At 40.7% G+C, this 21605-nt stretch overlaps 7 protein-coding genes across 7 annotated transcripts; 4 read left to right on the top strand and 3 right to left on the bottom strand.

Annotated features, from left to right (window-relative positions):
* Positions 1–93: 93 nt before the first annotated feature.
* Positions 94–1903, top strand: BCR41DRAFT_418189 (hypothetical protein). The gene is made up of 3 exons (XM_022029593.1): positions 94–893; positions 983–1034; positions 1128–1903. The coding sequence occupies exons 1-3, from the start codon at positions 198–200 to the stop codon at positions 1811–1813; spliced, it is 1434 nt and encodes a 477-aa protein (XP_021886802.1). The 5' UTR covers positions 94–197; the 3' UTR covers positions 1814–1903.
* Positions 1904–3296: 1393 nt separating this feature from the next.
* On the bottom strand, positions 3297–7848 carry BCR41DRAFT_344598 (hypothetical protein). The gene is made up of 5 exons (XM_022022543.1): positions 7698–7848; positions 7530–7574; positions 7352–7417; positions 5257–7260; positions 3297–5158 (listed from the first exon to the last, which is right to left on the bottom strand). The coding sequence occupies exons 1-5, from the start codon at positions 7711–7713 to the stop codon at positions 3378–3380; spliced, it is 3912 nt and encodes a 1303-aa protein (XP_021886803.1). The 5' UTR covers positions 7714–7848; the 3' UTR covers positions 3297–3377.
* A 186-nt stretch (positions 7849–8034) lies between these two features.
* On the bottom strand, positions 8035–9822 carry BCR41DRAFT_344599 (inosine triphosphate pyrophosphatase). The gene is made up of 7 exons (XM_022022544.1): positions 9760–9822; positions 9604–9615; positions 9447–9521; positions 9296–9360; positions 9091–9164; positions 8816–8960; positions 8035–8621 (listed from the first exon to the last, which is right to left on the bottom strand). Exons 1-7 carry the CDS (start codon positions 9779–9781, stop codon positions 8421–8423), a joined length of 594 nt encoding a protein of 197 aa, XP_021886804.1. The 5' UTR covers positions 9782–9822; the 3' UTR covers positions 8035–8420.
* Positions 9823–10739: 917 nt separating this feature from the next.
* Positions 10740–12385, top strand: BCR41DRAFT_366781 (hypothetical protein; the record flags this gene model as incomplete). Its single annotated transcript, XM_022026250.1, has 3 exons — positions 10740–10877; positions 10986–11311; positions 11521–12385. 3 exons carry the CDS (start codon positions 10740–10742, stop codon positions 12383–12385), a joined length of 1329 nt encoding a protein of 442 aa, XP_021886805.1.
* A 554-nt stretch (positions 12386–12939) lies between these two features.
* BCR41DRAFT_344601 (hypothetical protein) lies at positions 12940–14426 on the bottom strand (the record flags this gene model as incomplete). Its single annotated transcript, XM_022022545.1, has 1 exon — positions 12940–14426. A coding segment is annotated over exon 1 (1336 nt), but the record flags the coding sequence as incomplete, so codon positions are not given.
* A 2611-nt stretch (positions 14427–17037) lies between these two features.
* Positions 17038–17458, top strand: BCR41DRAFT_344606 (hypothetical protein). The gene has a single exon (XM_022022546.1). The coding sequence runs from the start codon at positions 17146–17148 to the stop codon at positions 17365–17367; it is 222 nt and encodes a 73-aa protein (XP_021886807.1). The 5' UTR covers positions 17038–17145; the 3' UTR covers positions 17368–17458.
* A 537-nt stretch (positions 17459–17995) lies between these two features.
* On the top strand, positions 17996–19027 carry BCR41DRAFT_344610 (hypothetical protein; the record flags this gene model as incomplete). The annotated part of the gene is made up of 1 exon (XM_022022547.1): positions 17996–19027. A coding segment is annotated over exon 1 (490 nt), but the record flags the coding sequence as incomplete, so codon positions are not given.
* Between the last annotated feature and the right edge of the window lie 2578 nt (positions 19028–21605).

Consider the following 21605-nt stretch of genomic DNA (forward strand, 5'->3'; position numbering starts at 1 on the left):
TGGCTGTATTGAAAAAGTCTAATCAACGAGGAGGATGAGCAAAGAGCACAAGGCTCATGTCATGGCGCAATCCTGCTCATGCATTCTCTTTCATTCTCTTTCATTCTCGTTTCTTCATTTCATCTTTTTTTCATGTCACAGTTGACTTGTTGACTTGCCTGCTTCGTTATTTTTAACTAAGGATTAGATAGCATATAATGGCCTTTGGCTTTTCCACTTTCCCTATTCCTTCTCGAGCTACATCACTATTCTTTTGTAGGTTCCTGTCCCTGATCCTCCACTATGTCTCAACTGTTAGTGCTCAGACAGGTCCTGAGGCAAACACTCGTATGCCATTTGCTCAAATTGGCTCGAGACTCTATCTCCAAGGTGGGCCGTATGACAAAAGAAATGGACCATTTTTCTCTGTTGACCTCGCAGCGTCGTGGACTCTTGATACCGTTCCTTGGACATCCCACAATTATGGAAATTTCACAAGTTATCAGAAACAAATCGGCGTAGGTATCAACCAAACGCTTTACATTTACGGTAACATTGTTTATGACAATCTGAGGGTCAATGTCGATGATGCAAGTGCGGAATGGAGTCTTGTTGCGCCCCCAGGGCCGAGACTCTGTAGATCTCTACAAGATTTTGCCGTAGACACTCGAAAAGGAGTAGTTTACAGTTTTGCCTTCCCCTTTAAAGATACCATGTGCCTGCTTGGCGACTTCGAAAAGGGATGGGAAACTCGCCTTGTCAGTAATGGCACACTAGTGGTTACACCCGACTTTATTGGATCTGTTTACAACAGCAACAGGAATAGTGTTATGGGAGGCTATAGGCTTGAACAAGATTCATCAACGGCGTATGTCACAGAATATCGAATCGACTCTAACTCATGGTCAACTATTGTAAGTGCTTCATAATCATCGTAAAAAAATGGAAAAAAAAAAAAAAAAAAAAAAAAAAAAAAGATATCTCACTGAATGCTTACTTTTAGCCTGTGAAAGGACAAGTCCCTACCACAAGGGAGGCGAATTGCATGATCATTAGTATGTTTTCCTTATTGAAAGATAGTTTTTTTGATGTTAGTTCTCTGATACACCGTTTATTCATTAGTATACTTGCCTTCCTTTTATCTTTAGATGAGGATAATACAAAGATTGTTGTCTTCGGAGGCTTCACTCCTGCAACTCGCGGTCCCTCAGGCTTTGTTGTTCCTTCTTCAGAAATCTTTGTCCTTGATCTCAATTCAGGAGAGTGGAAGAAGGGCCCTGATGCAGCTGAACCGCGGGCTCACGCTGCCTGTGGTATTGTTGGTAATCGCTTCGTAGCTTGGGGCGGTGAAAAACATCCGAATAGCGATCCACTTGATTCGACCATTGTGTTTGACCTGACCAAGTTTGAGTGGGTCACGGCTTCCTCCAACGACCATCCATCTCCTACACCTTCTTCCGACCCATCACCTTCAAGTACCTCTATAGCTAAGGCTTCAAATACTAATATTGGAGCGATAGCAGGCGGAGCAGTAGCAGGGTTAGTCTTGGTAGCATTGATCGTAGCTGTCCTCATCTATAGAAGGCGAAAGCAGAGGTTGGGTGAAGGGCATGGACCCATTAAACAGAAGATAGTCGAACATAAAGACAACTCAGGCGAGTTAAGTGAAGACGAAGCATACTACAAGAATGAATTCCAATACCGCAACCCTCACACTATTTCATCACCGCGCAGTCCTCAGCAGTATCCTTATTTAGGACGCGATCCTCAGTGGGCATCTAAACTCGCCCATGATAATGATCAAGACCATGCAGATCGTGTTTTAGAAGAATAATTGTAGATCTAACTGCGAGCTATAGATTAATATACAATGTAAATGATATCGGAATACCTTTCCGTATTTATTTCCTAATAAACAAAAGGCATAGGTTAATAGTTCTGAAGCAAGATATGGTTTGCTGCCGGCATTAGTTTATTTAGTCTATTCTAGTCTATGAATGTTTTAGCTACAATCAGCAATTGACCATTAGTGGTCAATGAATTTGTACAGTTTATTCTGACAATTGATTGTAACCACTATTACCTATAAAAGAAGAGAGAGCAAGAGAGTTAAGACAAAGTGCTGATGTAAAGAGATAGGAATGGCGCTGAGTCGGCTGATCATCGATAAAGTAAAGTAGTTGGATAAGCAGTTTGCTGAAGAAAATCGTGATTAAGAATAGGAAAGCTAATAAGCACGAGTGATTAATGTTGCGTTGCAACAGCAAGGGATGACTACAAAGGATATGGAGAGAGATATTGATTATGAACGTCATTTCTTCGGGAGAAGCCAGTCAGCAATCAGATTATAACATTGACAAAATAGATGAAACAACCAACAGATGTTGTAGGCTTTGCAGTTGCAGCTTATAACCTTTAAGGAAGTAAAATGGCTAATATTGGTATGGCGTATCCAATAGTAATTCAAAAGCGCACTTCTGCACTTCCACGACAAACTATCGCGAGTTTACCTCATGCTAGATCATAAAATGGATCCAGAAAATGAAAACCAAAGGGAAATAGAGGATGTGAAGATTCTTGTGCAGGTCAAAAAGTCGTCTTTTGAGTGCGTTTTCTTCTCTTTCTTTTCTTTTTTTTTCTTTTCTATTGGTTGCAAAGATAGAGAGACATAACATGAATAATTTCTTGTGAGGATATAGGATTGTGGTAGATATGACGTGTCTAATAAGTTATCAAGGACGAGTAATGGCAACAGTAATAATATTACAACGGAAAACGCTAGGCTCTTTGCATCTATCCAGATGAACACAGTTGGAGGCGCGTCATGCGTGGATAGTTTTATTGTAGTTTCCCACCTGATACCAAGTACCACTCAACCTAGACAAAATACGCTACTCGTGTTTCCAGACAACAAACAACCATTCCTATGTTAATGGGCGAAGCTCAACTCTAGAGATATCGTTAGCCAAACCGCCTATCACTCGACAGAGCACAGCATGAGGAACAGACACGTAGATCACAAAAGGAGGTCTGTTCCTTTGCTTTCATCCACAGATTTATAGATCCTTTTTTTTTTTTTTTTTTTTTTTGTAATAAACTTTGACCTTGATATTGCTGTTCATGATGTAGACCTTCTTCGCTTGCTATTATTGTGGAGACTAACTAAATGAAGAGCTCAGCTGGTCAAAAGCAACAACCATAGAATAAAGACCTTTTATGCCCTTAATACCATTCATCAGCTATCAAATTCAAGGTGTCTTTGCATCCTACAAATATATATTTCTTTCTTTCTTTTTTATATTTATTTATTAGAAACTATCGTTTTCGTTTGATCCGAGTATGGTTTCGAAAGGAATGCCTCCCTTCAAGCTCAGAATGAGAGGCATAATAGTGTCCTCTCAAAGCAGCCCAGATCTGAGGTCGCTCATTGCCAATCCAATCGCTACCATCTCATCACCTTGAGCCCTTTGTAGATAAATCGATAGCCGGTCTCGATCAACATGAGGAACTACATCACTCAGCTTATCAAGGCTCTTCTCCGTCCAGTAATCACTCACGCTAGCTGAAACAGGGTTGACTGATGCGGCAGAGACAGAATAGCGCTGGTCAAGTGGTTGTTGTTGTTGTTGTTGATTATGATCCTGTTCCAAGCCCTCCTTCTTACGGTCTTTTTTACTCGACTTCTTTTGATACTTTGCAAAAGAACCAATAGATGAAAATGACGATGCTGAATATCGATTGCTCTTTTCCGCCTTGTCTTTCATTGGTACTAGCGTGCTGTTTCGCTCATTAGCAGGCGATCCAGCTCCTTGTGGCTGCTGCGGCTGACTTGAAACTGGCACATGATCTCTCGATACTGAATTGGGTGACATGAGCAAAGACGAAGCGGAGCCCAAAGTTGGCGTAGAAGGGCCTGCATAAGTCAAAGGTCGAGATGAGCCGCCACCTACGGAAGGGGGGCTTGCCCATCCACCACTACTACGGTGGCCACTATTATTATGGCTAGTTTTGAACACCGGGAAGCCTCCAACAGGAATCATAATAGGGGAAGTTAATGGAGTATAAAGTTCATCTTTGCTCTTTGTCTCATCGGCAAATGGGATTGATAATCCGCCTCCAATGACAGTGCTTGATGGCTGATCAGTAATGGTAGGTGAGTTCGATGCTGCCCTCCCTGATGCCACAATGTCTTGGAGATCTCGCTGTTGCTTCAGGCCAAGGGTTGTTGAGGATGTCGTTGCGGAAGTCCTGAGGTCCAGAGACTCTGTAACTGAGCGAGATGATGCCGATCCAAAAGACGAAGACGACTGGGGTCCTGCGGAGACATTTGACGCTGCACTATCTCCTGTGCTTCCTATAAGATCCGGTCGACGATTCTGGCCTGTAATAGCTAGCATACTTGGTGGGCGGCGTGTGTAATGACTTGAGTGACTCCTTTGAAGAGGACGACCTTTACCCACTGGGCTAGTGGAGGATAGGGATGGGATTGGAGAAGATGAGAGCGTAGGTGATGCCTGTGCAGTGTCTCCAGGGACAGGGTGGGAAAGCGAAGAGTTGGACATATCCGCCTGTTGCAGGTGTTGCTTGGATGGGGATTCCCTTCCAGCCATATGCAACTGGCTTCCAGCTTGTACCTCCGACATTCTGCGACTTCTGATTGATCCAGAGAGCGGACTGTTGGCCGTCGCAACGTTGTTCTTCTTTCCCTGAACTATGCCTGCTAATCCATTCGACGAACCATACGAACTCGAGCGGCTCTGCTGTTGGTTTTGTTGGTGCTGCTGATGCTGCTGTGGGGATGGTGTTGTTATGGGTCCTATGATCGAGCTGCGACGACCACTCGCTTCTTGAGAAGGAGCGGGAGGAGTGCCTACAATAGCTGTATTTGAACCGCTGTTTGAGATCCCGCGAACTCGCCCGGAGGACCAGGAACCCAACTCAACAGCTGATTTGGTGATCTTTTGTTTGTAGAATATTGATCCTTGTCCGGTGCTTTCTGTGGAATTCGGATGAGAACCACCAGGCATGTCTACTGAGAGACGCTTGCCAGCGTTCTTGATCCTAGCGCTGAGCCCATGACTACTGTTACTTAAATTAACCGAGGAACTGCTGAAGTTCAAACTTGTGGGTGTCATTCGACCCGTTCCGCTAGCCACTGCTTTGACAATAGCCGGAGGCTCTATAAAAGCAATAATAAAAAAAATAAGTATCATACATGGAGTTATTGCTTCGAATAGCTCTAAAAGACAGAAAGAAAGTGTAAGTGTTTTTCTTTACCTTTCATCAAAGCAGGACGATCCTGCATCATGCACCTTAGTACCCAGACATCCAGGCCAGTTCTAGCACGTGTAAATTCTTCGCACGCTTGAGCATATGTCTGAATTCTTTCTGGTATGGTCATCTTGCGAATTCGATATGCCTTCAAAGGTATTGGACGGATGCTCTGGTCTGGGAAAATAAGTTTCTCTGCGGGGATGTCTTCAAGCTGCCCACGCTCAGGGAAGACCCCAAAAGCACCTCCACTAGACTTTGTTTGTTGGCTAGACCGGCTATATTGACTCTTGAGGCTAGTGCGACGTTGAGAACCCTGCATCTCCACCAAGGTTTCAGAATCCTGACGATCGCTTCTGCTAGCTATTGAGGCTGTCCTACCAACAGAAGATGAGGTTGATGATGAAGCGGTTGAAGATACTGAAAGTGCTCTTTGGATACGTGATCGATCTGGAGACATCTTTAGGAGAGCCTCACGGCCTGCCAAGATCCTTGCCTCGCGAGCTGTCAAAGGAGTTGTTGTCGTCATCACAGTTGCAGAGGACGGAGACATAATTCCGCTCACATGTTGGTTCTCCAGTGCAGAGGTGTCTTGTAGATGTTGATTCTGCTGAGCTAGTGAACCTCGTCGACTATTCAGTGGCGATGCTGTTGCTGAAGCTGTAGTAGCCTCCTTGACTTCAACTGGTGGAGATAAAGGTGCGAGGTCCCATTTTGGTAAGTCCAAAGCATTATTTTGTAGTTTTGATTCCGACTCCATGTCAAGGCCCTCTGGGCTTCCAGAGTCGTCTTCATGATGGGTGTTGGAGATAACAAGGCCTAGGCGCTTCCTGTCTGATCGAGGATGGTTATTGTGGTTAGGCTGATTAACATTTGGTCCTCCACTCTCTATCGTTAGGCTTTTTAAGATGGTTTGCGCTGATTCAAGTCTCCCGATATCATCACCTGTCAGTTCCTGTGATAGAGGGGACAATTTTTTGGGGGGGAACGCTACTGGATTCTTCGACAAGCCCAGTTCGTTATCGGATGAGGGCCCTACTACTTGCGGTTCTTGTGATTCTGAATGATCATGGAATGTATGCGCACGAGATCGCTTTCCTATATCCTCTGAAGCTAGATCCTTATCATGTGGCGATGCTGGTCCTGACGTCCAGAGTGAGCTTAGATCATTGTTAGAGAAGGATAGTTCAGGCAGTCTCATCGGTAAGGATTCGCTACTGTGTGTGTCTTCCAAGGCAATAGTCATCCCTTTTCTCTCGTCTTGTCCTTCAAAGACACCTTCCTGATCCTCTTCTTCTTCCTCATTTGGATCGCTCTGTTCGTTTTCCCACTGATTTCCAATCTTTTCGTTCCATCGTTCAACTAAGATGGGCTTTTTCTGTCCAAAGTTCTCATAAAGTTCAGTGACGTCTACTTTGATGGTGTCGTCATAATATATGTGGTCTCCCAAGAGCTCTTGGGAGGGCATAATTTGAGCAACACCAGTGTAATGTACATCAATACCATGACTCTCAGGTACATCTGGAATGATACCTGCAGCATTCTTTTTCTCACTCATGTCATGATGATCTTGCTGCAGTAGGATTTCATTAGCCGCAGGTGAAGGCTTTGATTGAGCTCTAGGATGTATATCCATTGGATCGACTGGATCCTGATCATCATTAGTCCGACCACGGCTTTCGTCTGGGGTTGTTAATCCTGATGTTTCTGTATCTGAAAACTTTGGCGAGACAGGGGATGATGAGGGCGAAGGGATATACTGAGGAGCACGAGGCCCCGTAAAATAGCTAGTATTCATCACAAGTGAGGATGGTGTGGGTGCATGCTGCTGTTGTTCGTGTTGATTTTGTCTAACAAAAGCTGTTCCAAAAATGGCGGACGTTGCTGATGTTGAGAATAAGGGCTGTGGGGGCGGAGGAAGCGGTTGGGTTTGCTGAATTGTAGCTCTGGAGGAGACAGAAAGAGAGGACCCAGTACGGGTGCTTTCGTATCCAGAGGATGCTAATGATCCTAAAAAAAACGTGTCCGTTGGGAATATTAGATCGAATGTAATGTGATAATAGGCTGAGTCGATTGGATAATACTGTCTGTCTGCTCATACCTTGGCTAGACGTAAGGTCGGAAAGGGTCTGATCCGAACCTCTACCAGCGCCACCGAACGTGGATACTAAAGAAAAGAATGCAAAGTTGGAGCAAAAACGAGGAAGGAAGCAAACACTATTATAATTAGCGTGGGTCCATTATTCTTTATTCAAATGCACTTCATTACAACAACATACACTCTCCCTCGATTTGGTCAATCAGCTGTCTTAGGACACCTGAATCTATTTTTTTTTTTTTTTTTTTTTTTTAAAAAAAAAGGTGTTAACGATTGAATGGTTAACAATTGAAAAAGTAGGAATTCATTATGGGTTCATTGTGCTGTGAAAGAGCAGGTGACAGTCTACCTTCCAGGTTGTCCATCCTGGTATGGTCTTTGCTAGTCGAGAGTGAGGAGTGTGGGTAAGAGATATGATTAAAGTCGACTGAAGGAGAGTGTGAAGGCTCTTGAGTAAAAAAATCAAGGAACGAAGAAAAAAAAAAGGAATGAGGTCAAGGAAGAGAGGAAAGAAAGGTAAAATAAACAAAGGATGACAACACATCGAAAGCTGACAAACACACAGAAAGAGCATGACCTGACTCTCCATCATGGTCTACCCCCTTTTTTTTTTTTTTTTTTTTTTCTGTCACTCAATGTGTTATTGACATGTCATTGCACAAATGCTTTCAGGGGGACCTGTTTCGCCGCTAAAAAGGAACAAAAGAACTTTTTTAAAAAAAGTTAAGAAAACGCGATATGACCGCATTCCATCTTCCAACAACAAATGCAACAGACTTAATTTATAGCCAGAACATGTTCTCCAGAAAAGCAGTAGTGAATGTCGATGTAATCGTATTCCTTCTCCCAGTGTGTCCTTGAAGAAAAAGGCTTTTTATTTCTTGTTCGAATTGAAACTGCATAGCTTGAAGAGTATCAGACCGCATATCGCAAGAAACATCGATCTTTTTATTGACAAAGAGTTGTGAGATCCAGATTGATATCGGTCATGAACAAGTAATTCATCCGTGTCTATGTAGTAGGAATGAATAGATTTGCATAAAGGAACAATGTCCGTTTGAGAGTAGTTTGCCTACTCCATGACAGCAAGCGATCTTCGAAGCTCAAGCTCCTTCTCAAGGTACTGGCGTAGTTTCAGAACAGCAACGGATCTGTGAGAGATGGCATTTTTCACAGCAGGGTCCATTGTGGCATACGTGTCATTGTGGCGATCGGGCTTAAAAATAGGGTCCCATCCAAACGTACGTGGTCCCATAGGATTGACAATCGAACCCTGTGATCAAGTGGATAAAAGGAAAGTATGGAGTATTACACAACATTAGTCTATTTAGTACGCGTCGTTCGGGGCATTGAAGGAGAATAACAGTAGGCGAAGTAACTGAATGGACTCATGATGACTCAATGGAGGCACAACTGCTAAAAAGGTTAAAAAAAAAAAAAAAAAATTTAAATGATAAAAGGACTTACCTTCACACTCCCTTCAAAGAGAATAGGCTCGGAACCAGGACCGGTGGTGTATGCAATTGTGCAATAGGCCACAGCAGACTTGTCTGTGTATCCTTCAAGCATTTTAACCAGTCCTTCCAGTCCAATACTCTCTAGGAACCATTTGCTTTTTTTTTTTTTTTTTTTTTTTTTTTTGCAAAGAGTATAATCACAATTTTGTTAAACTAGGAAACGATTCATGCATGTAACATGTACATTATCCACAATCCACAAAGAAAAGGAAAAACCCTCCATACATGTAAGGTCCAGGAAGGCCATTGAGAGCGCCAAATCCTAGTCCAGTGTCCTCAACATAGACAGGTCCCTTTGCCTTTTTTTTTTTTTTTTTTTTTTTTTTTTTTTTTGAAATGAATAGATAGTAGAACATTAAGATTAATAATAAAAAAAAAAAAAAAAAAAAAAAAGACGACTTGTTCAATTGTAATTGACATCTAAACATACAAATTCTGCTGCTTTTTTACACTTTTCCCGTGCAATCTCATTGCTAGATCCTTGGAGTTCAGGCACTGAAGGATTTAATGATATCAGCATGATCTGGTCTACACATAAATTTAGACTGTCAACAAGATAAAGAGGACTAATTGCGACTTACAATCAATGCTAATGGAATCAAGTTGGAAATGGTCACCCAATAAGGCCTGCATCTCTGCAAGCTTGTTTTTGTTGCCTATCAATCAATGTCTTTACACTATTAATACGAAATATACTTAAAAAGTCAATAAATAAACAAATTAAAGCAACACACACACCTGTAACGAACACTGATGATTTTAATTAACATTAAATCGCGTTTTAAAGAGAAAAATATAAAAAGCGACCGAGTTAGAAATGAGGTCTACATGGTAATTAGACAGGAAAAGTGATCCATGTTAATTTTTTTGTTTTTTGTTTTTTGTTTTTATTACAAAGCTTTTGCTTATCTGCCATGATGTGGGGGTTAAGAGTAACAGAGGTTTAACGAAAAAAAAAAAAAAAAAAAAAAAAAAAAGAGGGGCAAATGAAGCATATCGGTTGAATAACATGGGGCCTGTCAATTACAAGTGTTTCTGTAATTGAAAAGGAGCGGACTGACCATCCACTTTGTCTCATCGCAATAAATTTCAATACTCCTAAAACCTGATTGGGCAAGAGGAGAGCACTGTGACTACTTTCCTAGGTGGCTACCATAAACAAATGTCCTTCTACTCTCTCTCTTTTTTTTTTTTTTTTTTTTTTTAATTGGCTTTGTTGCATTTCCTTTCCTTTTCTCCAACAGCACCTCCCTTCCTCTTCATTCCATCGCTTCTCTACTACTGCTGTCTTTGACCTTTTTTTTTTCTCCTTTTTTCTTTCGCTTCCTCATTCATACATTCATACTGATCTCGCCTCAGTTTAAATAAATTGAAACAAAACCCAATAGCGTCCCTTTTATCACTGTGAAGGAAGAAAGTTTTTTTTTTTTTTTTTAAAAAAAAAATCATGTCAGCAATGGAAGAAAAGTTTCAAGAAAAGTTTGCTCTCGTTCAGCAAATGAAGCGGGTATGTAACCATCAACCCTTCCTTTCCAACACATCCACCAGCAATAATAGTAAAAATGTTTTTGTTTCATCCGTGTGCTCTTGACTGACATCTTGTTCTATTTTTTTTTTTTTTTTTTTTTTTTTTTTTAAAAAAAAAAAAAAAGGAAAAGGAGCTAAAGGAGGCAAAAGCTCGAGAATCGCAGCCATTTGATATTTTCTCTATTGCTGGAGTGGCTCGTCCTAATAACGGCAGTAATCATAGTCCCAATTTGACTATTCGCCATGATGGCTCATCGACTGTCGGATCTGCAATAGGTTCTGTGAAGAGACCACGTAAAGAGAAAAGTGTCATTGGGGATAACCAGGCTCCTACAGCAACAGCAACAATGCCTACAACTGCACCTGCATCTACTGATGAAAAACTCGAAAATGATGGACAAAAGGCAAAGCTGAAGCGATCTTCTCTAGCAGCAGTCCAAAATGACCTGCAAGTTTCTCAGTCTTCGGGAGACATAAAGCATGATGTATGTAATCTTTTTTTTGATTTTGTTTGTTCTACTTAAGTAGTCTAAAAAAAAAAAAACTGACAAGGTTCGTCATACATTTGTATATTTAACGTATTATGTAATTAGGACTCTGCAAAACAATCAACCACACACATACAACAAGATAACCCAGCGACAACAGGACTTGAAACTGACAAGAAAGAACACAAGCCTCGTACTGCAACTCCCCCTACCCCTGTTCCCTCTCCCAAAACTGATTCTAACAATCGACGGAACTCTGGATCCGCTTCGCCTATCAAATTGTTAGTAAGAGACATGACCCACAATGTACGAAGCCGTGCTGGAAGTGTTGATGAGAATGAAGAAATGGTTGTGGATATGTTTGGTCGATCTGTTCCTCGCTCAAGGCATCATTCATCGGATGAAGGCTCAGATTCCGAAAACGAGAGCGCGTAAGTGTTCCAGATCCTTTGAAGTAAATGCTGGTTGTCTTATTAGAATCAGCATACCTAATTTTTTTTGAGGAAAAAAAAAAAAAAAAAAAAAAAAAAAACTTCCTCCTTCCTCCCTTGACTTCCAGTCATCCAAGACGAAGACGCAGGATAGAAGAGGACTTGGATGTCTATAGGCCTTCCTATCGCTCTGGACGATACAATTCCAGATCTAGATCTAGATCTAGATCTCGTTCACGATCTCGCTCACGCTCGCCAGACCATCGTCGCTATTACCGAAGATCTCGATCACGCTCCACCAGTCCATACTATCCATTTGCAAAAGATAATGATCGACGTAGAAGAGGTGCAAGCCGTGGACGGCGTGGTGACAGAGATGGGCGTGATCGATATTCAGGTGATGAGGTCTCTGTCAATCATCCAGAGGAAACAGACCCTTATCTAGCCGCTAGTCGGTATCTGGATACGGCGTTTTATCCAACCAAAATTTATGTGGGCAACCTTCCAAGCTCCATCTCATTAACAAGTCTTCGGACATTGTTCTCTCCATTCGGTGACATTGAGGACATGAACTTGGTCGAAGGAAAAGATTTCGGATTTGTCACTTATGTGGAACCAGCTGGAGCTCAGCAAGCCCTGGCTAAAATGAATGGTGCAGTGGTTGATGGAACCTACATTCGGGTGAATAGGGCAAAAATTCCAGAAAGGAACCGCCGTGGTTTTGCAGGAGTTGCCTGGATGGATGAAGATGGCGAGCTCGCAAGAATAGAGGAAGAGCAGCATCAACAAGCAGCAGCCATAGCTGGAGTCTTCTCTAATGTTATTTCTAATCAAGGGCATTCAAAGACTTTTGAAAACCTTTCAAAGGACAGAGGTTTGAAATCTTCAAAGAGAGATCCTTCACCTATGGCGGCTCGTCAGGCACATCAACTTCCTGCACGGCCCCGCTCGCCAAAGTTGCCTCCAAAACCCACAGGAGCTGCCCTTTTTCCTCCAGCGGGTGCGGATCCACGGGCTGTTATGGCTGCCAGTCGAGGGGTTGGACGACAAATTTTAAGATATGATGACCTTTAATCCATTGCTCATGTCTTTTTTTTTTTTTTTTTTTTTTTTTTTTTTTTCATTTCTTTTTCTGTCACCATTACTATTCCTGTTTTATTACCCTTTCATTCTCTCGACACATAAAGAGTCGTTTTTGTAACATTACCAACATTTGTCAACATTAGCATTATAGAGAAAAAAAATGATAAAAAAAGATTAAAAAAAAAGTTACCAGTAATAAAGATTCCGATGATTCTTAAGGTATCTCCTTCCCGTCCGGAATGACAGCTCAGAGTACCATACAAGTTTCGGCTGACAGTCTATTGCAGTAGCCATATTCTTATCAGATTCATTAGATTCATGGTCTTGGCAGTTTAAGGTCGCATCCAAAAAAAAAAAAAAAAAAAAAAAAAAAGGGGCTAGGACCAAGTACATGTAGAAAAAATCCCCTGGTCTCTAAGCTACAGTTGTTGTTTATATAGATCTCATCAAGACGATGTTCATGAAACCTGTATATTTATTGATCATCTGGGCGTCGCTTATCACCATCGTGCATATACCAAGACTAGGATAAAATAGTTCCAGTCCTCCCTTATATCCTCTTATTTTTATTTTTATTTTAATTCTTATCCCTGCACCTCTCGCACCTGCTGCTAGTCTATTAGATCTAAATACAAATGAGCGCAGATTCTTAAGGTTGGCTCCTCCAAACTTATCAAATCAAGCCTGGAAATGAAAGCAGCCTTCTAAACTCCCAAGAATCGAACCAAGCTAGTTGGGTCAATCCTCGTATCCGTTCATATACAATGCGTCTTTTCTCCTTGCCCTGTGCAGTCCATTGATCAACATCAACCTTAAGGCCAATCCTCATTCTAGTCAGTCCAGTACAGACCCATTCTGCACCATCAGCAATCTCTGTCACCGTAGCATTAGGGCCCTCCAATTTCCTTAAACATGGACAGTTGGATAAGATTGGTTGAGCAATACCATCAGTTATTCCGCTTTGTCTTCTGAATATCAATATCTCAACTGTGTCGCAGAGCCTTTGGTCTCTTCTCCTTCGCATTATTTGGCCATCCTCCAGAATCTCTTGTTCATCTGCTAGTAATTCTCGAAGAGAGAGTGGACCAAAATCACAATACGGGACTTCTAGCCGCCGTAGCTCTGTCATCTGTTTGAGAAGTGTCGCCATATCCTCGTCCCTTATTTCCGCCCTTGTATATAGACTTGATAGATTTGACAGTGTGAACTGATGCTCGAGGAATACTACCTTGTAGAAACCAAAATTTAATCGCTGTGAAGGATGGATATCCTGATCGAGATTAAGAAAATTCAGTGAACGTAACTCTGGACATCTCCTAGTGAGTATACCGAAGCAATACTTTGATGTGTACGGATGTGGAGGGCAGGATATCAGGGTATCCCAAAGGAGTAGCCTTTGTATATTCGGGAAAATATATTTGCATGTCCCCTCGTCCAAGAAGTCGCGAGGTAGCTGATCGATATGCACTTCATGCATCATCAAAGTCTTAATTTTTTTGCAGACTTGAAAGAATGGATCGACTTCATCGTTGGGTATACATGCTTCAAAGATGACCAAGGCTTCAAGGTGAGCGCACTCCAGTACTGCACTCCATGCTCCCCGCAAACTCGAGCCCCTGAGTCTAAGCTCAGTGATTGTGGAACTGTGGGACTTGATCAAGTCGGAGAGCTCACTTAAATTGGATCTTTTAAAAGTTTTCCAGGTATGATATTCGACAAGTCGGAGGCGATTACAACCTTGCAACGATGAGAACACGCTTGCAAAAAAATCATCAAAATCAAGCTCCTCAATATATTTCTTATGCTTCTCCAGTGCTTCGTTAGTAGGAATACGATAAGTGCGTAGTCGACCTAATCCGCGGACATTGATCCTTTTCCAAATGAGACCGATCAGAGAAAAATGAAAAGTTTTGGAAACACAAATGCAACGAATGATGTCTGTTCGATCTAAGAAGGAACCAATGATTGAAATAATTTCAGGGATATCCAAGGGGTTTGTGTTGTGGTTGCCCATCGCGTGAGGAGAATTGATGGATCAACATGATCTTTGCGAACGATTTTTTTGATTTTCATCAAAGATGGCTTGGCTTTTTGTCTCACATTCCAACTTCGAGTTGGACAATCCCTCCTACAGCATATTGCCTAGAGTAACTTCAAATGCATTTAAGCCAGCAACTAACGTAGGATAATGCGGTAAGGAGTCCCTAGACAGCAGGACTAAGTACGTGAATTACAGTCTTGCGTTCCAATTGTATCGCAGAGCCTCCGACCCCCTATTTTTCAGGATCTCCTGCTGGTCTGCTAGCAATTCTCGAATAGAGAGCGGGCCGTAATCACAATATGGAATATTTAGCTTCCTTGGCTTAGCTGCTTGCCTGAGGAGCACCACTATCTCCATATGCGCCACCAACTTTGAAATCGATAGATCTGATAGATTTGCTACTGTGCAGGGTCATTGAAGGAACACTGTTTTGTAGAAGTCAATAAAGGCTAAAGGACTCAAAAGTGTAGAAAAAAATCATAAAGATGTGGAGGTGGGAGGTTTATAAGGAGATATCATTCATATAGATCTGACATGTCTTCGCTAGAATGTCCTACAAACGCGCAGGCAACTAACAATGTCTTCATCACCCAGGAAGCTATCAGAACATCCAAAGAGTTAGGCTTGGCTTGCATTCTACACGTGCAAGCCAAATTTTGTTGCCTTTTATGGGCAACGACATTTTGCTTTCCTCTCAAGCTGGGAGCAAACTCGGCCTTCTACTCTGCTCTGGCGATCATGAATAAATTTTGCTCTGCTACCAAGTGGATCCGTATCTTCTTGATAGTGAGCCAGTACATGAAGAGAGAAAAGCAAGAATGAGAGAGAAAAGGGGGGAGGGGGGATATATATGGTCCCGGCTCTCGGATAATAAGCCTAAGTCGTTATATTATTCAACTTGAGCAAAAAAGTCAGGGTCCAAAGACAGCAATGTTCAGCGCTCCGCTCTTTCCGTATGAAGTCCCAGGTTGTAATGAGCCTGTTCTTCATTAGATAGTGATACTATCGAGTTTGTAAATCGAATTCTCATCTCCATATTTTCTTCTATGATCATCTGCTGTGAAAAACTACAAGACTTCATGATTATTGACAGGAGAATAGAGGACGAGAACGAACAAAGACTAGCACCTGTGAGACAAAACCTCAGATGGAGAAGCAGGTCTGTCAAGTAGACATCCTTGAAAAACGATATCTTCTTTGAGAAACTTTGAGATACTGCACTCGTAGTTACTTTGATACTTGTGATGTATACGCTCAATTCATGGCCTGGTGGAATGAATATAAACAGTGTATCGTACTGATGTACTAAGCATACCAACATGGGTTTTCTTTTTTTTCTGAAATAGAGAAATGAAAATGCTGACATGATAGCAAAAAACTATATCAGTCCCATGTATATCACCGCAAGGAATATCTTGCCTCAAATGAAGACGCTCATCATACAATGGACCACTTCATTTCGTAGGATCACTTGTAAGAGAAAAATACAGCTTTGGTTGTTTCCGTGTTTCACATGTTTTATTGTCGTTCACACTTTCTGAGCATGGATGTTAAGTAATTGAATGCTGTTATATGGATACTTCACAAACCATAACAGTTACCATCCCTTCCAATACCACAAGAGTGTTTACATCCCGAACATTTCCTGTTGAAAAAGAGGAGACCCAAATCAAAAGATTCGTGTTATGGGGATGACAACTTGATGATCTTAGAGCCATAAAGGCCCCCATTTTAAAAACAATTAGCGCCGAAGATCTAGAACTATTGAAAAAGAGCATTTGCCAACAATCTTCTATTAAAGAACTGCATGAAGATCGTACCCATTATGGCCAATAAAAGATCTAAAATAATAAATTTTACTTTTCCTCATGACACCACACTGGGCGGAAAGTCATTTCAGCAGAAGAGGGATTGGTAATGTTGTAACTCGGTCGTAGGTGAAGGTTTGCCTATCTTGTATGTCCTCTCATCAAAGACGCCTCTTTTCGGGTATAATAATATTCATCTAAGAGATGCCTCGTTTATAAGATAAAGGAAAACAAGAACAAATATCAGGCACCAAAAGCAGAAGTCTGCAAGAAATGAGGCCTGAACCAAGAATACTTCATTATAGTAGAAACATTAAATCTCTATTTATGATACCATTGATTATACGGCAGCGGCAGGTCGTGTTTACATCCTCATTGTTATAAAGATAATAGTAGTAAAAAGATATGAAAGAATAATTAGTGCAAGTGCTGGATTGCTCCCACGAAGCAACATGTAAATCAGGTATCAATCAAATATTAATAGCACATTCACAGATATAATTATACTCTTGCCTTTTTTTCATGAGTGTTCGAAAGCGAGAGTGTCCAAATGTTCTGGAGACGCGCCTTTGATACAGGGTCGGACATCTAATGGTGTAGTCTTTCTTGCTTTCTTGTCCTGTTCCTCACTTTTGTTAACCTTTTCTGCTACTTCTCTTCTTCGTTAGTATTTTCGTTTACTTTTTTTTTTTTTTTTTTTTTTTTTGCGTTTTGTTGTTTAGTGTTTTCTTTCTTACTTTTACTTTCATTGACTTCTTGGTACTTACCTCACTTACCTGAGACTGTCCACCCTACCACCCTATACAGTCCCTTACCCTTGAAGAAGAAAAAAATATAAAAAAAAACTTCTTTCCGGAATTTGCTTTCTTTCCTGTACTTTCATTTGCTTTCACTTTCTTGCTATGTTTCCGTTTGTTTTTCTTTCTAGTTTCTTGTCATGCTTTCGTTTGTATTCCTTTAACACTTGTTATATTTTTTCACTCATTCTCCTTTGCTGGTACACTTTCTTGTTATCCTATAATGGTTCACTTTTTTGTTATCCTATGATAGTTTACTTTCTTGCTATCCTTGCTAGTTCATTTCCTTGTTATTCTTTGCTGGTTCACTTTCTTGTTATCCTTTGATGCTTTACTTACTGGTTATCCTTTGATGCTTCACTTCCTTGTACTTTCATTGACTTCTTGGTAGTTACCTTGTTTACTTGAGACTGTCCACCCTACCGCCCTATACAGTCCCTTACCCTTGAAGAAAAAAATATATAAAAAAAAACATCTTCCCGGTATTCGCTTTCTTTCCTGTACTTTCATTGGCTTTCACTTTCTTGCCATGTTTCCGTTTGCTTTTCTTTCTACTTTCTTGCTATGCTTTCGTTTGTATTCCTTTAACACTTGTTATCTTTTGACTCATTTCCTTTACTGGTTCTCTTTCTTGTTATCCTATGATGGCTTACTTTCTTGCTATCCTTTGTTAGTTCATATCCTTGCTATCCTTTGCTAGCTCATTTCCTTGTTATTCTTTGCTGGTTGACTTTCTTGCTATCCTTTGATGGTTCGCTTTCTTGCTATCCTTGATGGTCTACTTTCTTGCTGTCCTTTGATACTTCCTTCCTTATTATTCTTTGCTTCATTTTCTTGCTGTGCTTTGATGGTTCATTTCCTTGTTATCCTCTAATGACTCATTTCCTTGTTGTCCTTTGGTGCTTCACTTGTTATTCTTTGCTAGTTCATTTCCCTGTTATCCTTTGATGGTTACTTTTTTGTTATCCTTTGGTGCTTCACTTTCTTGTTAGCCTTTGATGGTTCACTTCCTTGTTACGCTTCCATATTTTATCCTTCAATGCCTCACTTGGTTGCTACGCTTTCATTTCTTTCTTCCATGCTTGACTTTCCTGTTATGCTTTCATCTCTTTTTCGGTACTTCACTTTTGTTATCCTTTTCTATGTTTTCCTGGGCACATCTCTTTCGTGTTATGTTCTATTACGCTTTCCTTCATTGCTTCGCTTTCTTGTTATTTTTTCATTTGCTTTTTTCTCGACGCTTCACCTTTTTACTATGCTATCCTTTGTTTTTCTTCGCTGCTTCACTTCCTTGTTATGCTTTCTTTTTTGCTGCTTCACTTCCTCATTTGTTTTCCTTGGCTCTTCACTTTTTAAATATACTTTCATGTACTTCTCTTCGACGCTTCACTTTCGAGTTATCCTTCCTTTGTTTCCCTTCGATGCTTCGCTTTCTTACGTTGTTTTCATTTGTTTTCACCCTTTTCTTATTATGGCTTTCTTTTCTTATTATAACTTCCTTTGTTTCTCTTTGTGTGTGTGCTTGTATGTGTGTGTTTTGTTTTCCTTGCTATACTTTCGTTTGTTTCCCTTCTGTGCTTCTCTTTCTTATTATGCTTTCATTGTGTGCTTCCATTTCTTTTTTTTTTTTTTTTTTTTTTTTTTTCTTCAGTGCTTCCCTCCTTGCCATATCTTACATTTGTTTCCCTTCTGCTTTTCTTTCTTATCATATTTTCATTTATAGGTGCCGACATTTCTTACATATCTTTTTGTTTGTTCTTTTCCCTCGCTTTACTTCTTTGCTATGCTTCCGTTTGTTCTTTCTCGACTTTCCCTTCCCCTTTCTCTCTCTCTTTCTCTTTTTTTTTTCTTACTTGCTTTCACTTACTCTTCCTATGTGCTTCTCTTCCTTAGTTTATTTTCATTCGTTCTTTCTCGGTGTTCCTTTCTCTTTCTTATTTCTCTTTCCTTTGTTGGTTACTTGCCGCTTCCCTTCCTTACCTTACTTCTCTTGCCTCGTTTCCTCACTGCTTACCGCTCTTGGGGGTTATTTTGCCTTTGGTATAGTACGGAGACAAAAAGTATGTAGTTTAGTATAAAGTAGTGACGGCAAGAGAAGACAACGGTCGTAGTTAACCGAGAGTTGGGGATGACATAAAGAGGCACAGGGAGAGACGGAAGAAGTGTGTGCGTGTGTGAATGTATTTGACAAAGGACTGCCGTCGAGACTTACTTTTCGAGAGGTGGGGAGGTGGAGAGGTGGAGAGGTGGAGAGATAAAGAGGTGGAGAGGGGAAGAGGTGGAGAAGTGAAGAGGTGGAGAAGTGAAGAGAAAGGAAGAGGGAAAAAAAAGAAAAAAAAGAAAGAGCGAGCTTAAAATGAGAGAAAAGCGTCATTCTCCCAATCTCACTCGTCGCCACCATTTCTCCTTATCTTTGTTGAAAGCGGACATAATTATCCGAATATAGGCGAAATGAAAGTGATTGGACGCCATTTTGAAACAGCATGAAATTCAAAGAAAGGGTGGATGGAAAACTGTCGGCTTGGACAGCCCGGAAGCGATCCTGTTGCCTTTCATTGCGACATTTTTCGCATTTGTTGACGTAATAAGCGAAAGTGATACGACATTGAGAAGAACGAAGCAAAAAGCATCGAAGGTATTAAACTTAATGACTATGAGTAGACACTACTCACACCACGGCTTTTGACCCCAGACTTACACATCGTATGCTTTTTTTGCGATCGCATTTTCTTAAGGAACAAAAAAAAATTGATAGAGAAAGATGCATTAATTTTTCATGCATCTTTGGGTGTAGCCACACGTTTCATTACATCTCGCTCTTCTCTCTCTTTTATCGCTTCTAAAAGTATAATAGACAAGGATCCAGGCTTGTCATAGACTCTAGTGCCTTCTAGTTTCTGATTGAAAGTAATACAGTGTGTTCAGGTCTGCTACAGTATCTGATAGATGCTTTTCATGGAGCCCATCACCTTTCTGGCCCATGTCCCAAAGGTAAGCCTGCCTTATTTTTTGTTATGACCATCTTGTTGAGCGAGCAACAATAAGCAACACGTAAAAAGTATGTAACGTGTGTGTCGAGGAAAATATTATATCCAAGCTCTACAGGGCCTTCAGGGCCTTCAATACTTTTGATTCAACACCTTCATTACTATTGTATTTAATTCTTCGCATTAAATTTATTTATCCCTCTTTCAATGCTTTCCCTACCTTCACGTACATTATTCCTTTTGCTTCATGTGACAATGTAATGACATCAACCCTCCCTGTGGACGGAAGATGCTTTTGCTTTTAAAGCAACTGACTATTGCCATATTCGGATAATTATGTCCGCTTTCAATAAAGATAAGGAGAAATGGTGGCGACGAGTGAGATTACCCAAGAAATCATGCATGGATATTCAGCGAATAAACAAGAATGCAAGAATAGCAAAATGGTGTCTGTTGGACAATGTAAACACTTTAAGGTTTGGTGGTAAATGAGGTGCAAACATTTTGATGATGACTGACATAAGGATTGGAGCTGTGTGTCACCAAGGAGTACCCACCATCCCGCCTAGTGCAGGTTGCCGGTTCACACAGCAAGATAGTGCTTACTTTGAGTATTGCTCCATGGATGCTCCTTATTTATACTTGTGCAGGAGACAATAGAAGTGCTTCCATGGTGAAGAGTCCAAGGAAGTGCTTCTCAATATATATATATATATTAAAGCCTCTCTTCCAAAGCCAGTTGTTCATAACATAACAATAGGCACCAGAACCCCTCATTTTCGGAGCAGTACATTAATAAGTTCACCCTCCTATCATCTAAGCAATGCCGCCTCTACTAAATTTTCAATTTTCGGAGACTGCATTTTAAAGCTTTTTTTTTTTTTTGTGTGAATACTTTTTATTAAGAGATTGCTTGCTATCTAGCTATCTAGCTTACCTGGTTACTATCCTAAGCTACAAGAAGCCAGACTCTTAGCCACCTTGGAAAGCGCTTTTCTTTGTCACCATCGAAAAGACTCTCCAAGATGTTGTCCGGAGCACACCACGTGGAGGTGGTCTGGCATATCGTGCTCCGTTGGTCAGGCCCCATGGCCTTGCAAACGCCCGCACACACACACATTTATTTACCCATTCCCATCCCCATTCCCATTCTCTTTCCCATTCTGGACCGAAGGGGCTCCGCCATCGCAAGGCTCGTTAAAGAACCAGTTCAGGCTCATGCCCGTTCGGACCTACCTTAGATATGCATTGGTTATTGCACCTTGGATGTGCATTGTTGCTATGTTAAAAAGTGCTTTGTGTTGTGTTAGTAAGGGGTTTTTTTTTTTTTTTTTTTTTTTTTTTTTTTGGCTTTCTTATGTTTTAATTGGCTTTTTTTTTCTTTTTTCTTGGTTTTTTTTTTTCTTTGGTTTTTTTTGGTTTATTTTTTTTTCTTTTTTTTCTTTGGTTTATTTTTTTTTCTTTTTTCTTTTTTTCTTGGATTTTTTTTTTTTTTTTTTTTTTTTTTTGTTTTCTTTTTTTCTTTGGTTTTTTTTTTTTTTTTTTTTTTTTTTTGAGGTATTTGATTCCGGAGGCGCT

Source organism: Lobosporangium transversale (assembly GCF_002105155.1).
Source record: "Lobosporangium transversale strain NRRL 3116 chromosome Unknown BCR41scaffold_1, whole genome shotgun sequence".
Taxonomy (NCBI): Eukaryota; Fungi; Mortierellomycota; class Mortierellomycetes; order Mortierellales; family Mortierellaceae; genus Lobosporangium; species Lobosporangium transversale.

What these genes read in the sequence shown, in the direction of transcription:
- BCR41DRAFT_418189 (XM_022029593.1), top strand. Translation starts at nt 198, where the DNA reads ATGGCCTTTGGCTTTTCCACTTTCCCTATTCCTTCTCGAGCTACATCA. An exon ending in CTAACTCATGGTCAACTATT is followed by an intron (nt 894 to 982) that starts GTAAGTGCTTCA and finishes GCTTACTTTTAG; the next exon opens with CCTGTGAAAGGACAAGTCCC. An exon ending in GGCGAATTGCATGATCATTA is followed by an intron (nt 1,035 to 1,127) that starts GTATGTTTTCCT and finishes TTTTATCTTTAG; the next exon opens with ATGAGGATAATACAAAGATT.
- BCR41DRAFT_344598 (XM_022022543.1), bottom strand. An exon ending in TGACCAAATCGAGGGAGAGT is followed by an intron (nt 7,418 to 7,529) that starts GTATGTTGTTGT and finishes TCTTTTCTTTAG; the next exon opens with TATCCACGTTCGGTGGCGCT. An exon ending in CGACCTTACGTCTAGCCAAG is followed by an intron (nt 7,261 to 7,351) that starts GTATGAGCAGAC and finishes CGTTTTTTTTAG; the next exon opens with GATCATTAGCATCCTCTGGA.
- BCR41DRAFT_344606 (XM_022022546.1), top strand. Translation starts at nt 17,146, where the DNA reads ATGTTTCCGTTTGTTTTTCTTTCTAGTTTCTTGTCATGCTTTCGTTTG.
- BCR41DRAFT_344599 (XM_022022544.1), bottom strand. Translation starts at nt 9,781, where the DNA reads ATGGCAGATAAGCAAAAGCTTT. An exon ending in GGCCTTCCTGGACCTTACAT is followed by an intron (nt 8,961 to 9,090) that starts GTATGGAGGGTT and finishes AAAAAAAAAAAG; the next exon opens with CAAATGGTTCCTAGAGAGTA. An exon ending in TCTTTGAAGGGAGTGTGAAG is followed by an intron (nt 8,622 to 8,815) that starts GTAAGTCCTTTT and finishes ACTTGATCACAG; the next exon opens with GGTTCGATTGTCAATCCTAT.